Source organism: Podarcis bocagei (assembly GCF_964188305.1).
Source record: "Podarcis bocagei genome assembly, chromosome: 1".
NCBI classification, from domain to species: domain Eukaryota; kingdom Metazoa; phylum Chordata; class Lepidosauria; order Squamata; family Lacertidae; genus Podarcis; species Podarcis bocagei.
In genome coordinates, this window is record NC_138125.1 from 62577150 (window position 1) to 62598980 (window position 21831).

Below are 21831 nucleotides of genomic sequence, written 5' to 3' on the forward strand. Positions count from 1 at the left end.
AAAATCAAGTATCTAAATATGTGGAGAATTTTCAGATATACAGGAGGATCCCTGCTTCTCACTGAAGTGAAGGACACGAGACAGGTGTTGGTCATCAGGTGAGCTGTGCATAAGCAAGCTCCTAGCTAGCTCTGCCGAGGCTCTTTTTATTAGCACAATATGCAAAACCAGTCAGATACATTTTGGATGGTGCCCTTTACACATCTTCCAATCGCGAGATCGGGGGGTGGTACAAAGTTATTTTGGCACCTGTTTCCATCGCGTCACTTTCCCCCTGTACAATGTTTAATCGAAAGAGACAAAGGTCACAGACAGGGCACGGCAGACTACCAAGAGAGCAAAGGTTAGATAGAGGGCATGATGTACAGACAGCAGTGGCTTGTCTGCGGGTGGAAGTGTGCTCCACACCCAGTGGTCATTCCTTCACTCACAAAGCAATTCATGGAGGGCCATGAGAATGACCACAGGGCAGGGGAACCTAGCATGCTTGGAACCTAGCATGCTTGTTCCTACAGCCCATACCTTCATGATAACAGTGAACAGCAACAATAGCCTGAAAGGGCTACTAAATCAGACATCTAGAAGAGTTTTCATCTGCATCAGATTCTCCTCTCTGTTACTTCTCAAAACAATATCTGGATCCTCCATGGCACCCAGAGGGTCTCTGCTTTGTTTGCCTGGCTGCTATTTGTTAGCTTTTCCCCTGGGTTACTGTGAGGTTCAGGAAACACTTGAGATCTGTCTCTCGGCTGCTGACTAGGCATGGAGGGCAGCTGAGTCCCTGGCGCAAATCAGGGCAAATGTGCAGAAAGGAATTATAAGAAACTCCAAAAAGCCTCTAGGCTTAGCAGAAAACCAGATATGAGCTACTGTGTTCTGGTGATAAGAGTATCTGATCGTCACTTTAGTGCTAATTGTGATTTTATCACATAGTATATGAAGTATCTAACCCTGCCATTGCTTCAATACTGGCACAGCAGCTGCCATTTTATTTGTTGTGTTGGTATTGCCCTTGGCATATCTATCTATCATATGCAAAAGACTCATATGTATTTGCTGTAAGTGAGGATGAGTTAAGGATAACAATGGTTCCTTGTGCTTAACTGATTCTCAGCCTGCGAACCTAGAGTAGCAATGCGTTTTTGAAGTAACTTGGTAAGTCAGGTTTTCATTTCAGTTGCTGTAGAACAAAGTATCAATTGTACCATAGTAGGCAATATTGTGGGCAACCCATCATTATTACATGTTTTCTGCTTTTGACTAGTGAAGGCATGAATAGCTTTTTAATTGCTTCCAAGCTGTGGAAATCATAGAGCTAGTTTTCAGAGCTGCCTTCCTTTTTGTTTCCTTGCCCATTTTGCATGGAAGTATCATGGGTGTCTGCTGTCAATGCGTTTCCCATCCTTTTCTTTTGTGAACATCTCATGACAACCAGGTATTACTGAACTTTAGAGGGAAAACAGTTCTCTCTCAAATTGGTATGCTTAATCTTTCACTCATCAAAACTTCCACACTAGTTTGATACTAAGGCAACAACATTCTGCAAAGAGAACAGATAGTCTGGGCATGTTGGGCGTTGTTGAGTACAACAAGGTCCTTGCTGATCAGACCAGTACCATTCTTACTTTTCTTTGTCATAGTCTGGCTGTATACAGACCTTACTGTGCAACCCGTCCAATCCTGGAAACTGTAGTTTACCCCCGTAGACTTGCAGTTCCCAGCACTGTTAACAAGCTACAGTTCCCAGGATTCTTTTGAAGAAGATTGTGCTTTAAATGTCTCGTATGTATGCAGCCTTTGTTTATGTCAGTCTCTGATTACAGATTACAGAAAGTAGAAGCAACTGTGGATTTTTCATCAGTGTAACTCTTTAAAACATTGTTATTTCCAGAATGGAATTTTAGTAAAAGTAACGGAGACCTGTCCTCCATTGAACTGCTCGGAAAAAGATTACATCCTCCCAGAGAATCAGTGCTGCAGTGTTTGCAAAGGTAAGTAGGATGTTGGCAGGTATTGTTAATAGTTATTGTGTCTTCCTTAAAAGAATGTTTGATTTGGATCTGAAAAGCCTACTGTAAGGCTTGTGGTGTTGTCTTGGTTGCCTTTTATGTATTAACTGGAGTTCATAAAAGACCTTTAATATTAGTCAGACATCAAAGCTCCTTGGGGATATTGTAGAGCGTTTTGAAATCAGGGAAGTTAATATACTTTTTTTCCAATTTGTATAGATACAGTTTGCGAAGCATGTATAACTTCCTACACATTGATACCATTATATAAACCCATTTAAATAACATCCCTTCTCCCCATTATTAAAAAAAACAAAAACAGTATTTGAGCAATACTGAGTTCTGATGGTAACATTTTTATTTTTTTAAAAAAGTTTATATTTAATGTTCACATTAAAGTTAGAGTTACAACCCAAACAATGCCACCAGTGCAAAGCTAAATCCACAGGTGCTGTATTGTGGCCTTGTGGGTTTCTTCCTGAATTTTCCTGCTCCTACTCCCTTCCCATGTCATTAAGCCTCAAACAGCACAGCTGCCAAAAATTATCTTTCTCCTTGAAAGCTGCTTATTTCCCTGACCACCCACAGTCATGATGAATTCATATGTAATTATTGTTGCAGTTAACATTTTTGTTGTTGTTTATAGTGTAGTCATCAAAGACTATATAACGGTGGAGCAATTTCTTGACTGCAGCTTAATCGTGCTTTTGTTATTCCCCCCCATCCTTGGTGAAATTTACTGTGCTATCATAGATTATGATTATGTAACTTGGAGTCACAGATGTGATTGTGTATTTTTTCCATTAGGTGTCAAATCAAAATCGTTGATTTTTTTTTGCTGCTACTCAGTTTCTTGGATTACAAACATGGGCTGTTGCTTTGCTTGCAGGGCTAATCCCCAGCACCTCCAGGCAAGTCAGAAGGGGGGAGGGCAGGGGGGCCAATTGGAATGGGCCTGTGACTTTGAGGGGGCCTACTCTAAGCTCCCCATGATAGAAGCAAAGGGGAACCTTTTGGTAAAGATTATTGAAATGCAGCCTACATTTCTCACCTGACCTGGACCTCTTGCCAACTTTGCATGGCCATGTCTCCAGGTAGGGCTGTCTGAAATCCTGGGGAATCATTTTCAGTCAGTGTAGGGAGTATTCAACTAGATGGCCTAATGGTCTGGCTCAGTGCTATTTTTCTAGAAAAAGAGGTGCCGGAACTCACCATGAACACCCCCCCCCCATTCTCTTAGAATGGCAATGAGAGAGGTGCTGAAACTGAGTTCCAGTGAGTTCCAGCTGAAAAAAAGCCCTGGGCTTGACTCAGTATAAAGTAGCTCCTTATGTCTCTATGTCCTTAACCTTTGAAAATGAAAAAGAGTTTTTTTAAAAAAGCATATGGTTAAACATTTTTGAATAACATAATTTTTAGTCACTATATGTTAACTAGGTTGTGTGGTTTTTAAATTGGTGGCAATCAAGTTAGAAGTTACTCCTTGTGCTTAACTGAGTACTTTGCAGTGCAATTCTATGCATGTCTGTTCAGAAGCAAGCCCCTTTTACTTCAACTTCCGTGTTTGTGTGTGTGTTGGAGGAGGTTGAAATGCAGCAAATATTTTATTAATAATGTAGCTCTGCTAACCTTTACATTTACTATTTATATAAAAGAGGTTTATAATATCTTTCAGCAGCACTTTCAGGAGGCTCTTCAATTAGCATATTTTCCATCTCTTCCTGTCTAGCCCCAAGACTGGACTTGAGACAATTTTGCGTAAAGGGAATGGAAGGAGCTCTGTTTCCTCAGATGCAAAAATCAGACATTTCTCATGCATTGCTGTGGGACTCTGAGACACCTCTAAAATTCAGTTTTATTAAGTCCCAGAAAGATGCTGATAAGTATAAATTTAACAGTTCTGCTGCATGCAGAATTGTAGCAACAGGGCTCTCAACTTTTCTAAGGCTTCTTTCTGTACTTGGGAGCAGCTTATTGAGTACAAAATACATGCATGTAGAGTCATTTGTGTTACTTAGAATATATGTGAGAGCAGCCATGAAATGATCTTATTCTGAGAAAAATAAATACAGTTCCGCTGTCCTCTGTTTAATTATTTCTGTGCTCGTCTATTGCAATTCAGTGGCAACATATTAGTGCAACATAGTGCCTTGTGCCTATATGCATATTTCAACTTCTTTTTCTCCAGGGATTTTGATTGATTTACAACCTTAAAGCTTTGCACTTTGGCACTTTTATTAAACTAGTATTTTTTTTCACAGATATGTTACATATTTTTAATTAATTAAAAATCTTTTAAATCAATCTTAACAGATAAATTAAATGTAGCAGCCTGACTTAGTAGTGTTAGTCTTAGTAAAGACTATTGTTGCTATCCTGCCTGTTTTGACCATTCTGTTGCCTAAATAAATAGCTAAATAGTTCTGGATACAAGTGCAAACAAATTTACAAACAACTGCAAATTAAAACTAGGAACTTTTTCAATACTTCTCAAGTAACATTGATTCTACATGGAGTCTCCCACTGAGTGCCACATAACTCAGGGTAGTGTTTTGGTGCAGGGTGGGGCCAGAGCTGCCCCATACTCTGTATATCTTAAGCTCCTCACTACCCCATTCTCTCTTAGAGAGTGGCAGGGTGACAGGTGATGATCTTGAGAGAGAGAGATGGAGGGAGACATGGGGTGGTGGTGATTTAAAGAGATAATGAAATGATGATAATCTTAAGTAAAGGTCAATATCACCCCATACCGTTTCTCATACATGGGCAGAGAAATTGCATATGGAATAAAGCAGTTGTCTTACATTTATGAGAAAAATCATGTCAATTCCAACCATATTTTTATTTGCTTGAGTTCATGGGGACTTACAAGTGAGTGTGCATAGATTTTCAAACTAAGTAGCTTGGGAGCAGGTCTGAGGTTGCTAAGTTATTTGACTTTTTGAGAATTGTAACCTATAACTAATTGGAGGAACACATTTGAAAGGATATGTGCCAAGCCAATTGTACAATTATTCAACAACATGAAATGAGCTTGTCTACCTATTCCCTGAAGCGTAGAATTTGATTACTATTATAATTAGCTTAAAATGATAAATGGGTCATTGCACAATCAAATAACTTAAAAAGCAAAACTTAATCTTGTGGAATCAGTTGTAATAAAGACATAAGAATGCCCTCATCAAAGGAAAGCCAAGGGTAGAAAAATTGCTCTAAATGCTGGAAGAACATTCACCTGAAATGTTTGAAGAAGGAATAGAGGTCACCTCGTTTGTCAAAGATCTAGAGTATATGCTTTTTTCAATGTGATTCCCTTTTGGAAGTCTATTTCTTTTTCAGATGTTGTTAAGGTACTACGTGAATTTATTACATACATCTATGTGTATGGGGGAATGTTTTGCACATTTGTTCTAAATTGTTTGTTGTAGTAGCTAATGCTCTATTGCCTTGTCATCTATGCTGGACTGAAATGAGAAGTAGTCATATAAAGATCCCCACCCCCTTCATTTTTAAAACTTGAGACAGTAAGGTTTTAACAGTAGGCCATATGAAAAAATTAAAACAAATGTGTCAGATCTAAAATTCAGAAGGGGACATTGTTTTATTATGTTCTAATCTAGCCAAAGCATAAGCTCTCTAAACTGTCTTGAGCACCTTATAATATAAATTTTGGCAGCAGAGTAGCCACAAGAGAGTTGGATATGAGGGACAGTGCTTACTGATAACCAGGGCTTTTTTCCCCAGCCAGAACTCACTGGAACTCAGTTCCAGCACCTCTTAGGTGGGCGTCATTGCTATTCTGAGAGAATGAGGGAGGTGCTCATGGTGAGTTCCAGCACCTCTTTTTCTAGAAAAATAGCACTGCCATTAATGTAGTATTCTGTGACATTTAGAACTCATCACTCCTCTCCAGCAATCTGCATGGCTGCTCTGATGCATGCAAGAAGTGAGCTCTCTTTCTATTGAAGGTTTTCTAGCTTTCATTTCAGTGGGTAACTGAGTGACATCATACAAAGTAATGTGGTGGAAGAGCATACAGCAGGGCCTCTGGAGAACTGACGTTTGGGCAGGCTTGCACAGGAAGAAGCAGTGCTTCAGGCATCTTGGCTTCCGACTATGTAGGACTTTAAAGGTCAAAAACAGCACCTTGAATTGGGTCAATGAAGTCAGTGCAAAATTGAATTAACACGCTCAGAGTAGCCCATCCCTAATAACACCCTAATGCTGCATTCTGGACCAGTAGTCATTTCTGAGCAGTCTTCATAGGTAGCCATACACAAAGCATGTTATAGTAAGCTAATGTGTGTGCTACCAGAGCATAAGCAATGGTAGTCAGTTTCATACTGCCTAGGAAAGTGTGCAGGTGGCATACTTTTCTAGGCAGTAATCTGTCTTCTCAATCAACAAAAGCCCTATGTCGTTTGGATTAGTTATTAATGTCATCATTATTTCTTAAACGTACTGTATTTTTCGCCCTATAGGACGCACTTTTCCCCCTCCAAAAATGAAGGGGAAATGTGTGTACGTCCTATGGGGCGAATGCAGGCTTTCGCTGAAGCCTGGAGAGCGAGAGGGGTCGGCGCTGGGCTCCCGCTGCTTGTGGAGAGTTGCCCGCACGCTGAAGCCTGCGCGCACTGAGCTCACAAATTCACAAATTCCCTATATGGAGTTCTTAGATTCTAAGAATTCATACTTTCTGACAGCCAAGCTGCGTTGAAAAAGATTTCACTGGGATATTTTCTAAAAAGAAATAACAATCTAGAGTTCCTATAACCAAGTTAATGGGGGGGGGGACTCACCCTGCACATAATGGAAAAAGAATAAAAGAAATAACATATTAAAGACAGTTGTTTTTTAAAGTTGGCATTATTTTAGAATGACATGCAGCATTACTGTAATATTTCACAGTGCTTTTTGTTTTGATGTTAAGTCACTTTCACCTCATTGTCATCTAAATAAGACTTTGATTCAGTATAACCATTAACATATTTGTTGTGCTGTCTGTCACCATTTCCTTTGAGCTTGACTTGTTGGAGCAAAATTGGAGCGGTTGGTATACTATTAGTGTGAGATCAGCCAGTAACACTGTAGGTTAAGTTCACATAAGCATTTTCTTCAGTTTGAAAAATATTATTGAAATCCTTAATGGTTTAACTATTGGTCCCTTTACATTGAAACAAAGATTGAAAGATGGAAACGTAATGTAGGCTGTCTTTAGAAGGAGCAATACCCTGAATCCTGGTTGTTGTTGTTGATGATGATGATGGTGATATTATTATTATTATTATTATTATTATTATTATTATTAGGATTTTAAGGAGCAGAAACCTATCATTTGCTTTTGTTTTGTTTTTACTTTTTTGTGGATTTGTGATATGCTTGGATTCATTCTGGAAAAAAGCTGGGCTCAAAAATCTGATAAATAACATCTCCATATACAATTGTGTTCCACAGAGGTCTGTTAGGCATCTTCATTATACAGCAGTTAGTGAATTCTGATCACACACCTTTCTCCTGGCTTTTGACACCTGAGTATATTTTTGACACCTGCATATTTTTAGGATCCACTCTGTTTTTGTGATTGAAAATTGTTTTAGCTTTGTTTTTAGCTTAGATTATAATATTGTGTTTTAATTGTTGCAATGTGCCCTGAGACTTTAGGGTGAAGGGTAGATAATAAATTAATATAAAAATAATTACACAGGTAGCTTTAGAGGATCATGGATGTTGAATCAACCACATTTTATGCACCCCCACTGCATCTTGAAGATTTGCTTCACAATGCCTTCTTTCCTGGTAGTTTCCTCCATATTTTTGCTGGCTTTTGAAAGTGTTTGTCTTCCCATTTCTGTGTGGTTTAAGAATAATTTGAAGGGGCAGCATTTTATTTGATAAATATACATTGTTGGTTTTATTTTATTTTTTTAAAAAAAGCTTTTTCCTGGTTGTATGCATTGGGGAACAGAAATCCGTCCCCATCTCCCCAACATCTCTTTGAGAATCAGTTGGTAGGCTTCTATGTTTGTGTGTAGTGCACAAAAGTATTCAGGAATTGCTTCCCCTTGCATTCTGGAACAACGTGTCCTGACCTGTTATATTAGTATAAATCACATTGTGTGCGCATTTAACTTGTGTGATTTCAACCATATGTGATTGAAGGCCGGCTGGTTGAAAATCTGCACGTTAAATGCAGGCAAGGCAGAGAGCTTAAAAGCTCTTTTTGCACTATGTTTTCCCGGCATGATATGCCCCCCCCCCGAGCCAATTTCAAGGGTAGGAGTATGTGGGCGGAGGAGAGGATGGAACATCCCATTTCTCGAGTGGAAGTCCTTGCACAGGAGTTCCATTGATGGGACATTAGCTAAGTCCCCTGCCCTATATATTTATTTGAGAGCCCACCATATAAAGCTCCAGTGAGACTTAATGCTGAGTGCACTTGCATATGACTGAGAATTCTAATCTATTGATGAAAATTTAAGCAGGGTGTTCTTTATTTAAGATTAATTAATCCAGAACACTTTTGTTTCAAGCTCTTATCATTGCTAGCTGTGGCTGTGCCCCGCTTCAGCATATGGCCTCTCAGTGGAGTACCATTAAGAAAATGTGTCCCTTAACAGAAGATTCTCATGCTATGGAATTTTTCATCTGTTATGACAGCATTCTTAAAAGTGGTGTGATTAGTTTCAGTAGAAGATCAGTGTAAATATAGACAATTAAGCACACAGGCCCTTGATAGTGTGATGCCCTTGATAGTTCAGTCGGTAGAGCATGACACTTTTAATCATAAGAGTTGTGGGTTCAATCCCCATGTTGGGCAAAATATTCCTGCATTGCATTGCGGAGGGTTGGACTAGATGACCCTTGTGGTTCCCTCCAATTCTAAAATTCTATGAAAGGGTAAAGTACATTATGTTAGCATGGAAGTTAAATGATATTGTATTACTGCTAGGATTCCTATCTAAATTAAATAGTATAATTGCTGATTTAGGATTAAGCTTTTTATTGTTTTCACTTACTCTGATACATTGTTGAATGTGCTTTATTTTTCAGGTCATAATTTTTGTGCACAAGGTCACAGATGTGGTGAAAACTCAGAATGCAGGAACTGGAACACGCGAGCTACTTGTGAATGCAAAAGTGGTTATGTCTCCGTCCAAGGGGATTCTGCCTATTGTGAAGGTAAATAATGTGTTCCGCAAAGTAACTTCATTGTGGTCTGGTGAGAAATGTGCTGTTAAAACAAAAGCAGAACAGAGCATTTCATTATCAAGTTCAATCTTCATGGTAGTATAAATGATAATATCCTCATTTGATTCTATATGTAGAAAGTTCAGATGACCCAGACAGATGGAAACTTCATTGTGAAGTTCCCAAGTGACTGCCTGACTTCCTAGCATGTTAAAATGTCACCCTTCTGTTTGTGATTGTCTTTGCAATATATAAATTCCAGTAATACTGCTGCTTAGGCTGATGGCAACTATGTTGTTCCAGACATGAATAATCTGTGTCACAAATTGAGAACAGTTGATAATAGTATATTTAGGCAACAAGCAAAGATTGTTTTCATCCTGCCTTTTGACTGAGGTAAAAATGTGACCCATGTATCACTGTATCTACAGATAGTAGGCTTTTTAGAAGTAATTTTATGGCCTTCTTTTAATGACGTGGACTGCTCTGAGGTATTCCGTTCAAGAGCAGAATATACCGGTACATTTTAAACATAAATCAATAAGATGTTGTGACTGTAGATAGCATCTTGTGAGGTGTGATGAGTTGCAAATACTGTTTACCCCATAGTATTAACTTGTTAAAAAACCTGTCTCTGTGGCTGGGGTGCTTCTGTGGATACTCATTACAAAGCAACCCTGTTTATTACATACAGGAAAATTTTGTCAATGTCTCCCCCTTTCCTGGGTTTCCGTGGACAAGCTAGCTCACTTGCCATTCAGAAATTGTTTGCATTGCTGAACATGCATAGGAATACCATCCATCATGATCCTTCAGTGCTGAAGTTTCAAGCATGTAATGAAACATGTCTGTTTGTTTCCCTTGTCTTGATCGGAAACTGTTGAGTTTCATAAATGGCTTTTTGAGACCTATTGTTGGTAACGAAATAGAAAGGCCTCACTTGGTGTCAATGTTAATGCATGAGGAGTGCAGTGAATTTAGAAAGACTCAGTTTTTGTTGTACCTAACCCTGGTTTGGTTGAGACAAGTGCCTTGAACAGAATAGATTTTTTTCCCTCCCATTGTGAATCTTCTTTGTCCAGTCTCAATTTAATTGATTAAAAGTTGTCATTGTTAATTTCTTAGCCTGCAGCTCAAAACAACAATGAGACATCCCTAAAGGGACCCAAAGCTTTTGGTGTTGTAAAATTCCATGTTTTGGATTAAAGTCATTTTTTAAACTTTCAAACTTGGATTAATATTGTTGTTTTGAAAGAAAAAGAGATAAGGCACCAGCACAGGACTAAAAGTACGAGGAGGTCTGAAATGTATCTTCTCTTATCTTCATTCTCTAGCACTTTGGGGTGCTTAAGACATTCGCTGGACATGTTTGGAAAAAGAAGCATGAATAACTTGTGCTTTCATGACCATGATCACAGGGCACTTGCTAGTCCTCTGACATGGCGAAGGAGAAGCTAGCTGGATCAGGAGGACCAGTGCCACTAACACCAAGCTGGACCCCGAGATTGAGCTAGAGAGCCCTACATTAGTTCCCCTGGAGGCAGCACTCCATGAGAATTGGCCCTTTTGTTAGACCATGGGCTTCATGCTAAACTATACCTGCTCACAAGCAAAGGCAAGACATGGAATGGGAATTGACTGTGATAGGTTCCAAGCCCAAGGGCTACACTATAAGGCTTTCGGCCCAAGGAGGGATGTTGCATCTCACCTGAGCAATACACCATGTCAGAGTTTTCTGCCTGGAAATATCAAAGGTCCTACAACTCCAGTTTGATATGCTGATAAACTGACACTACAAGGTTGGGTTCTTCTCCCTCTCCCCCAGAATCTCCTCTTGCCTTGAAGGCTTCCACTCATCACCAGAATAGGACACCATTCCTCCAGGTCAGGCATGACCAAACTAGGCCCTCCAGCTGTTTTGGGACTACAATTCCCATTAGCTAGGGATGATGGGAGTTGTAGTTCCAAAACAGCTGGAAAGCCAAGTTTGGCCATGGCTGCTCTAGGTAATGTCCAAAGATATCAGATAATGGGCAGAATGTGTTTTCCTGTGCTGTTTGGGGATGAGGAGAGATGTAATCTGCTGCTGCTTCTGTCACTGCTGAAGAACAGCCTTAAATTGTCCTGGCTGAACATCTGTCTTCCTGCCCCCCCTTTCCTTTTTGCTCTCCCCTCTCTATATGGTTCAGTTTTCTAGGAAGACTTCTGAATGTTTTGTGTTGTACATATATTAATGTGATAAACTGGCATTCACTTTGGCTTGTACTATTTTTTGGTTTTCTCTATTTATGGCATTAGTGTTTATGAGCTTGGCCTTCATGGATCTTTTCCATTTTTAAAAAGTGCTTTCTTTAGAATTATTCTTGAGCTGGCTTCCATCCATCTATATTTGAAATGGAGAAGAGATGACACCCTTGACAAGCTGTTAAAATATATTGCTGGAACAGGGAGATAAGACTAAGGAGTGTTCAGCAGAAAGAGATTTGTGGGTATCAGCTCTGCTTAGCTGATCTGAAAAGCTACTAGTATTCTTCCCCATACATGCATGGATGAAGAGGGCTAGCGTTGAGCTATAAGAAACAAATCTCAAATTACAAAAAAAATCGTATTTATTACAGTATTTCTGGCTCAATCTGCCAGGATAGCTCAGTTGGTTAGAGTGTGGTGCTGACAATGCTAAGGTTGCAGGTTTGATCCTCGTATGGGACAGCTACATATTCCTGTATTGCAGAGGAATTGTATTAGATGATCCTCAGGGTCTCTTCCAACTCTGCCATTTTGTGATTCAATGATTCTGTGAATCAACCCATGTGAAAGCACAGTGATCCCATCCCATATATCATCTGGTGAATCATGAAAACAAAGTTTCTACTGTAATCTGAAATTCCATGTTCCAAAACATACATATGGACCTTTTCCTGTTTTTGTTTAACATGATATCTGACCTGAAGAAGACAACTACAAAGACTGCTGACTATTTTGTAAAGCTTTGGTTAGCCCCAATAAAGGTAATTTTTTTTATCTAATGAGCCAACATGACTGCACTTATTTTATAAATAGACTGATTCACATGATGGTGGTGGTGGTGGTGGTGGTGGTGATGATGATGATGATAATAATAATAATAATAATAATAATAATAATAATAATAATAATAATAATAATAATTTATTTATTATTTATACCCTGCCCATCTGGCTGGGTTTCCCCAGCCATTCTGGGTGGCTTCCAACAAAATATTAAAATACAGTAGTCCATCAAACATTAAAAGCTTCCCGAAACAGGGCTGCCTTCAGATGTCTTCTAAAAGTCTGGTAGTTGTTGTTCTCTTTGACATCTGGTGGGAGGGCGTTCCACAGGGAAGGCGCCACTACCGAGAAGGCCCTCTGCCTGGTTCCCTGTAACTTTGCTTTTCGCAGCGAGGGAACTGCCAGAAGGCCCTCGGCATTGGACCTCATTGTCCAGGCAGAATGGGTAGGGGTGGAGACGCTTCTTCAGGTAAACTGGGCTTCCAAATGCTCAAGCATTCCTGTTATTCCAGCATGCTATTTCAGCACCATTTTATTGTGAATGTATGCATCAGGACCTGTTATGCCTTTGTATGCAGGGTTCTTCTGTATCTAGAAAGACCACAATTCCACTTCACAGATGGTGGGTGCGAGAGAAGAGAGAAATAATAGATTGCAGTATCACCGGGACATCAGATATAAATTCTCCATTATGTCTTGCTGTCCTGGAGTGTTTAAAATTCATCCGTTGGGCCAGATGTTGTGTTATAGCCCCAAATACACATACTTTGGGATTTTTATTTGCTTTTCACCTAGAACCAATGACATAGGAAGTTGCTGTGAAAATGCTCCCTTTTTGCTGCTATATTAGAGATTCATTTGAGAGCAGTCTTTAGCATGGTACTGCTCTCATGTCACATTTACTTAAAACACACAAATGTATTCATAAGTGGTCATAGAGACAGCTAGAGCTAGAGATAATTAGTATAAATATTGCTGTGATAATGGTCTGAATTTCATTCCATTGTTTCAAAGGAAATGAAATAGAAGTCGTGTTTCATACTGCTTCTTTTGAGATCCAAGGTTTCCTGTCTCTTCAGCTGATCTGAATTGTATCCTAGTCCAGAATGTGCTGAATCAATGATAATACTAATAGCAATGATAATAAGCAGTCTCATGCCCCTCCATCTGTCCACCCATCTTCTCTCTTCTCCCCATTAACCACCCCAGATCTTCTATATTGCAGCAATGGTATTGCCCTTTAAGAAGCCTTGCACTTTTAATAAACTTCAAGGCTAGCCTCCTCACACATGTATTTTTCTTCAGGTCCCCTCCCTTCTCCAAGCCTGTTTTCTTTCTCCTGGGTTCACTATTTTGTAATTCTCAACACACACACCCTTTTTACACACACATACGCACATGGGAAAGGGGAGGGGTCCTGAGAACCAAGAGTGCCTGCTGTGACTCGCCAGCTGAATTACACTGAACATCTGCTTTCTTAAAAGAATGGTTGGACCTTGGAGGAAGGGCTAGAGCCCTTGAGAAACCATTCTGTTGGCCTGATTCAGAATGGTGGCTAGGGGTTCAAAACTACTGCATTAGAGGGCTGCTAGTTTCAAATACAAACTTTTTATAGTTACGTAGTGAGGAAGGTAGGACATCTTTCTGTTGGATCAACGGCAATCAGTATTCTGTACCTGAAGCTCACATGTTCTATTGGCCCTGTTTCATTTTCAAGCTGATAGGCACTGGACTATTTGGGTTTGCTAATAGACGGAACCGTACTTTAAGCAGAGTGCTCATATTTATTTATTTATTTATTTATTTATTTATTTATTCATTAACTAAGGTTATATAGCTACCCCATAACGGAACTTCTCTGAGTGGTTCAGAAAAACAAACAAGTTCACATCAAAAATATTTTTGGATAGCTGCCTTTTCCCAGAGGTTTTAATTAAAAATAAGGTTTTCCCTTTCCTTAGCAAGGCAAAAAAAAATGTTTAGTCCTTCATGTTCGCAGTGAACTATCAACCTTTTACACAGATAGGATTCTAGCATGGTTCAGAATTATCCACTGGAAAATATTTCAGTAGGTTCTCTCTCAGGCTGCAGAAAGCACTTTCTATCGAGGCACTGATGTTTCTGAGTTGTGGACATGCTGACCACAGGTCATCTTTTAGGCCCATGCAAACCATGCCATTCGTTACACTGATATTTCACAAAAATATAATTGGAATAGTAGGGGTGTTTACATGGGATAATCATTGGGTTTGGGACAGCTTAAGTACCTTTCCCATACACAAGTGATCCTTTCTTGCAAGTGCCCCACCAGAGAAACACCCTAATTTAGCAAACATGGAAGTGGGACTACATGTTTGCAAACATTCATTTTCAATACTGAAAGCCTTCATTTTTTATCAAACGTAGCTTTACATATACATATGAAATAAATGGTAGAATTTAAGAAATAGCATTCTACAGTAGAACAATGGTCTACTCAACTCCATTTATTTTTCCAGCAGTGGCATGTTGTTAAGTGGGAAATCTAAAGAACGAATGAGAGAAAAAGAGAAAGTAGTGAACTGCCACCTATTATCTATTTGTTGCAATAAGAAATTAATTACATACTGATCAGTGTACTCATCATCATGGATGGATATATTTGAATTCTTTATTTATATTGCACCTTTATTTTCCATTCTTCAGTTCACTTCCATTTTTGTGTCTATCTGCATATTTTTCCCCCCTTTAAAAGTCTGCGTGAAAATTCAATTTATTTCAGGCATTATGCAGTCACTGGGTTGGGCTCCAGTTCTGTTCTGGTGACAAAGGCAGAGGCAAAAAGCTGTTCAGAAAGGGGGGAGGCTCTTGATCAGTTTCTTGCTCCTGCCTCTACTAAGCAGACATCTCGCTGTTCACTCCTGCATTTCCTACTCCTAACAATCAGTTCAACCCTTTCTGTCTTTCTTGCTCTCCTCATAAATTCTGTTGCCTTATGGTAGCTCCCTTCCTCCTGGAAAGGCTGCTCCCATTATTGCATTAATATTTTTAACAAAACTAAACATTTTCTTTCTACTACTTTTCTTCCCCTCCTTGACTGATTTTCGGCAGGCAGGGATCCGTATTCAGCCCCTACAAGGCTATTTCTTTCTTCCCGCCAAACAATTGCTGGAGTCCACTGTCTTTTGGCCCCACACTCCTGACCTTTATATAGCAGCCACTGCACCCTCCTTTCAAGCACATGTATTGAGCACTCTCTTCTGTCCTCTTGCTCTCCTCTCCATTGATGTCACTGGAACAGCAAAGCCTGGTATCGGTTGTGGCCACAGCCTCTGCTCTTCCACTCCTTCAGGCAAGGGTAAATGGAAAGGGGGAAATGTGGATCCTGCCTTAGAGGTTTCAGCACTGCAGCAAGAAGCCCGGTGCAAATAAATTCAGACTAGAGCACGGGTGTCAAACACAAGGCCCGTGGGCCGAATCCGGCCCGCCAGACCTCGTCATGTGGCCCGTGTAGCCGACGACGACCGCCAGCCTTCACCTTTTATTCTCGCTCTTCTTTTTTTTTGACACAAGAAAGCCGCCTCTTCAGCGCATGCGCGGCAGCCTACAAGCCAGAGAACGTCTGCCCTCTAGCGGCGCTGGCCGTTCTACACAGGAAACCTCCACTTTAAAGAGTGGACACATAGTCCTACAGATACAACCGGCCCTTTGAGGGTGACCAAACTGCTGATGCGGCCCCCGATGAATTTGAGTTTGACACCCCTGGACTAGAGGCACACACCTTTCGTGAGACCTGGTAAAACCCACCCCGGCTCTTCCCATATCTTAACAAGAGGCCAGCTGGCTATTCACCCCAAGCAGAGCACAGGATCCCCTCTGGGCGGTGGGGGATTCAGATCGCCCTTCCTCCCAAATGGCAACCATACTTTTGCAGTCACATTTCCTCCAATAAATTCATTTTTAATTCATTTTATTTACATATTCAAATTTTACAAGCAATTTCCCTCATTTATTTCTTCTATTTTATTTTTACTGATACATGCATGTTTGCACACACTTCAGTGCATGATTTTTGTATGCATCACAACATGTGGAAAAGTGCAAATTTCACAGGTTAGCTCTGCAGGGGTATTTGTTCAGAAAGTGCAAGTTAGCTTTGCATGTGAACAGAACACATTTATCCCCCATACATAATTCCCTGCCCCTTCTCTGTGTAGTTTGTAAAATAGCACAGGGGAAGGGTTAAACATCCAGTGCATGTCCTATGACTGAATTTCAGATTGCAAGGTTTTAAAACATACCAGATTATTCATAAAATGGAGGGTGGTAATTTTCAGGTATCCTTCAAATAACATGTTCATGACTACAAGCTTTTAATAATCATTTTAAAATGCTTGTTACCAGAACTTTTAATTAAAACTCTTTTCCTCTCAGATTTCCCCTGGTTGTTTTGTTATATGCATGCATATCTATGTATCTGTTTCTATATCTGTTGTTCCCTATTCTCTCGAATTGGCTATCTCTAACCCATTTGGGAATCTAGCATGATTCCGACTCAGCCACTTAGAATAATTTCACTATGTTCCCATCCTCTTCAAGTTGTAGAAAGCACATTTTCTTTTCTATCCAGACATGTTATCTGTGTCTTGAACAGGCATCAGTCCTCAGCTCCCCTTGAGTGCAGGTTGCTGACAGTGCTATTGCACATATCTCTGTCCAAGTGGCGTGCTTTCCTCTGATCTGCAGTCCATCCTCCATGGATCACAGAGTTTCAGACTGTATCACGGATGCCTTTGAAGGCACCAGCAGCTTGGGTGGCTTCTGCTCTCCTTTCCTCTAATTACATATTCTCCCACTGCAGTAACTGCTGGATGTTGCATCCATGTCTCCTGAATCAATTGACTTGTAGACTACTGTAGGTTTCTCTACATCGTCTGTCTGCCCTAATTCTCTATTTGCCCCTAAGGGATACATCTCATGCTGCTTTTTTCATAACAATTGTCTGTTCCCCTCCCGATATTGCACAGTAGGATATCAGTAGTATCCAGACAGACAAATTATGAAAGATTCTTAGCCACATATGCATTGTTACTCAATATATTCTGGAGAAGTGTTCTGAAACTCAGGTTTTGGTATCCATGTCAGAACAAAATTACAATATAAGAAATGAATCAAAACTGCTGTACACCCTGCTATATTGTCTCCTAACTTGTTTAGACTTCTAAGAATGTAAATCAGGGAATTGTGTGCTGCAATGTGCATCATAGGAACTGCATCCAGACTATGTGTTTGCTTGTGAGAATGGATTTTAATTTCAAAACTAGTTTTTAATTTTTCTCCAGTGGAAAAATCTTAAAAACAGAAATCCATCTGTGTTGGTGGTCATCACTGCATCTTGTATGAGCAAATTCCACAGTTTTAACTGTGCATTGTGTGAAGGAGGACTTTCTTTTGGCTGTCCTGAATCTTCCAAGATGGTTCATTAGGTGCCTCAGAGTTTTACTGTAATATGAGAGGGAGGGAAACGTCTTTCTCCATACTGTGCATAATTTTATGCTCCTCTACCCTCCCGTCTCCTCCCCTCTCATTTTCTTTAAACTAAAAGGCCCCAAATGTTGTGGAGAGTCTTGGGCACAGTGGCCATCCTGTGACTGTCCCTTCAAGAAGGCTCCAGTCTTCTGCATCTCAGTCAAACCAACCAAGATAGGAGTAGAACAAGGAACAGCTACCACCAGCTAAGACTAATGAGGGTTCTTGGAGTTCCTGCTAGAGACAGCAGTCAGAGGGAGTTGACTGATTGACAAGCAAAAGAAAAACAGCAACACGAAGAAGCTTGTAGCTCTCCTACAGCTATCTCTGTCTCCAGGAAGGGACATGGAGTCTTGGGAAAAGGCATTACCTGCCACCTTGTCCTTTGGGGGAGGGGGGAGAAGCAACTGGGGAATTACCCCACCGGCTGTGACCCTTGGGATCAGAAGACTGCCAACCAGAAGGCAGCTGGACATATGTCTCCTCAGGTCTCAGAGCCTGCAGAAGGGTGCTGCTGGGAGCCCGCTCAGAAGTCCAACCCACCAGGATTGCTGGGACCACACTAAACAGAGAGCATTTACAGCAGCCATGTCAGTGGAGAACCACAGTAAAGTGCAGAAGGCCTTGTTTTTGTGACCCTGTGTGTGAGGATTAGGACCGGAATTGCCTGGGGGAAAGGAGTGGGAACTTGTAACAAGGGCTAAAATGTCAATTAAGTCAAAATTATTGATTGCTTCTTGATTGTGGTGGCAGTTGCTACTCATAGTTGGGCCTATTCCCCATGAAATGCATGGATCAAGGGACAGTCTGTGTGCCAGTTCCCCAGGAGGGTCTTACAGTTGTAACCTTTCCTCATAGGGAGTTTCTCCAACACCTTGATCACTTGGGTTGCCCTTTTCTGAACCTTTTCCAGCTCTACAACTTTCTTTTTTGGGGATAGATGACCAGAACAGTATACAGTATTCCAAGTGCAGTCATGCCACATGACTGTATAACAACATGATGATATTGGCAGTTTTATATTCAATCCCTTTCCTAATGATCCTTGGCATGGTATTTACCCATTTCACATCTGAGCTGATATCTTCATTGAGCCATGATCCCGAGGTTCTGTTCCTGGTCGGTCACCAACAATTCAGGCCTCTTGAACTTATATGTGAAACACTCTCTCTCTCTCTCTCTCTCTCTCTCTCTCTCTCTCTATATATATATATATATATGCAGGTTTTGGTGTCTTCGGGTGTCTTCCCGTGTAAGAGTTGGGGTGTCTAGGCGACGTTTCGACGAGGTCTCACTCGTCATCTTCAGGCTGGTGCTTTCGGCTTCTTGTTACTAGAACAGAGCAGGATCTCAGTGTTTGAGTTCCTATAAATACTGTTGAGGGGGTGTGGTGTATAGCCTCCAACGTTCTGGGCAGAGAGGGAGTTCCCAGGTTAGTGTGCCTTTTCTTCTTTTGTTCCTTAATTACTTGAGGGATATCTTGAGTGATTTCTTGAGTGATATTCTGAGTACCACTTAGGAGGGTCATTAGGTGTGGATTAGTTGCTAAAGCTTTCGTGTCTTGACCTCTTGAGCTTGTGAAAAGTTTTTCTGAGAAGATGGCTGTACTGCACTTAGTTGTGCTCTGGCTTGGCTTCGTGTATAGGGGCGAGCTGTGGTTTTGTGCCCTGTGCCAGCCAGATCTGTGTAGGGATTGCAGGGGGGTGCAGCATCCGGAGGTGCCACTATGGTTTGGCTACTGGATGGTGTCTGTACTTTATCTGTGGAGAGGGTCTGGGTTTGGGTCTGGTGTGGTTGATTGGAGATGGCGTTCTGTGTGTCTCTGGTTCTGGTGTCGGTTTTTGTGGGGAGGGCTAATTTCCAGATGTCTGGCAGGCGGGACGTGTCGTCACGCTTGTTCATGTTGTGAGGGTGTTTCTCTATCTCGATGGCTTCCATGATTATTCTCTTGTGGTGATGTTCCATGTTAAAGAGCAATTTGGAATCTGCAAAATTAATTTCGTGTCCTGTTTCTTTCATGTGTTGGTAAAGAGAGGAAGTTTTTTCTTCTTTTTTGACGGCATTCTTGTGTTCTGCGATACGTGCATTTATTCGTCTGTTTGTTTGTCCAATGTACGTGGCTGGGCAGACTTTGCAGGGTATTTCATAGACCCCTTGGTTTTCTAACTGGATTTTATCTTTTGGGTTTCTGAGGATATTGGCTATTTTTTGGTTGGTGCAAAAGGCTGTTTTGATATTGTGTTTATGGAGGATTTTGCTAATTTTATCTGTAGTGCCCTTGATATAAGGAAGGAGGGCCATGCCATTGTTTTCTTCTGTGTCTTGGTTTTTGGGGGGTGTTTCTTTTTGGATTAGCTTCGTAACCCTGTTTTGTTGGTATCCGTTGGCGATTAACACATTTGAGAGATTCTGTAACTCAGTTGTCAAGTGGTCCTTGTCAGCCAGGCGTTTGGTTCTGGAGATGAGAGTCTTGGCTACGGAGTTTATTTGTGCAGGGTGGTGGTGTGATTGTGCATGTAAGTAGCGGTTGGTGTGTGTTTTTTTCCGGTAGATAGTGTGTCCTAGGGAGCCATCAGGTTTTTTGTAGATTAGGACGTCAAGGAAGGGAAGTTGGTTGTTGGCTTCTATTTCCATAGTGAATTGTATTTTGGGGTGTAGGCTGTTGAGATGTGTGAGGAAGCTATCTAGTTTTTCCTTCCCGTGTGGCCAAATTACAAAGGTGTCGTCAACATATCTGAGCCAAAGTTTGGGTTTGTGTTCTGACTTGTCTAAAGCATTGGTTTCAAAGTGTTCCATGTACAGATTTGCGATGACCGGTGAGAGGGGTGATCCCATGGGTGCTCCTTCTATCTGTTTATATCTTTGTCCATTGTGGATGAAGTACGTGTTGGTTAGGCAGTGGTTGGTCAGGTCCAGGATGTATTCGGGGGGATTGTATTTGTTTTGAATGGCTGTCAAGGCTTCATCAATGGGCACTTGTGTGAAGAGAGATACAACATCGAAGCTCACAAGTAGGTCGTCGGGATGTAGGTTTTGCTTCTTTATTGTTTCTATGAACTGGAAGGAGTTTGTAACGTGTGAAGCGATAGATTCTGCATAGGGCTGAAGTTGCTTAGCGAGAAATTTAGCGAGATTTTGTAGAGGTGAGCCTATGGAGCTGACTATTGGTCTGAGTGGTGTTCCTTCTTTGTGTATCTTGGGGAGACCGTAGAGTTTGGGGCATCTGGATGATTTTTCTCTGGGGATGATTCTTAGCTGGATTTCTTCACTGATAGGAGAGGCTTTTATTTTGGATTTGGTGGTTTTTTCCAGATAGGTGGTGGGATCTGTTTTTATAGGTTGGTAGGTAGGGTCTTGGAGTAGATTTGATAGTTTTGCTTGGTAGTCCGATGTGTTCATCACAACAGTGGCATTACCTTTGTCTGCTGGGAGAATGATTATGTTGTTGTCTTTCCTCAGGTTGGTGAGTGCTTTCTGTTCTTCTTTGTGTAAATTGCTTCTGGGTGGTTTGCTGGAGCAGAGGATGTTGGTGACTTCAAGTCTGATTTTATTGGCTTCATCTGGGTTGATTTTGGTTAGGCTAGCTTCGACTCCGCATATGATGTTTTCCGTGGGGATGCGTCTCGGGGCGACTGCAAAGTTGAAACCTTTGGAGAGTACTTTGGTTTCAGTTGAGGTGAGGATCCTGTCTGATATGTTATGTACTGTTTGTTTCATGGGTTGTTGTGGAGGGTGGCTGGGCTTCTGGCGTTTCTCTAGTTTGTGGAGTTTGTTGGTGTGTGTGTCTGTCTTATGTGAGGACTCTGTTTCAGCTCTCCAAACGGCTAGTTGTTTGCATTTGTCCCAGAGTGCAGGGTGGATTTTGTTACATATATACATATATTTGCCACATTGTGCACCATTCTACACTTACTTACATTGAATCAGCTCTGCTATTTTACTGCTGATTTGCCAATCCCTTTTTGATCTAACCCAGGGGTCTGCAACCCGCGGCTCTGGAGCCGCATGTGGCTCTTTTACACCTTTGCCGCGGCTCCAGGGCAGATACTAGCGAGGGGAGGAGGCGCATTGTGCGCCCCGACACTCCCCACTGTGGC

General features: G+C 41.1%; 1 protein-coding gene across 4 annotated transcripts in view; it reads left to right on the forward strand.

Moving 5' to 3' along the window:
* NELL1 (neural EGFL like 1) overlaps positions 1–21831 on the forward strand; it is a 379279-nt gene that overhangs the window by 132953 nt on the left and 224495 nt on the right. For all 4 annotated transcript variants that reach the window (XM_081164500.1, XM_081164499.1, XM_081164502.1 and 1 more), the window contains exons 11-12: positions 1892–1991; positions 9060–9188. In XM_081164500.1, the coding sequence (XP_081020626.1) occupies positions 1892–1991; positions 9060–9188 (229 nt within the window). The remainder of the gene's footprint in view (positions 1–1891; positions 1992–9059; positions 9189–21831) is intronic.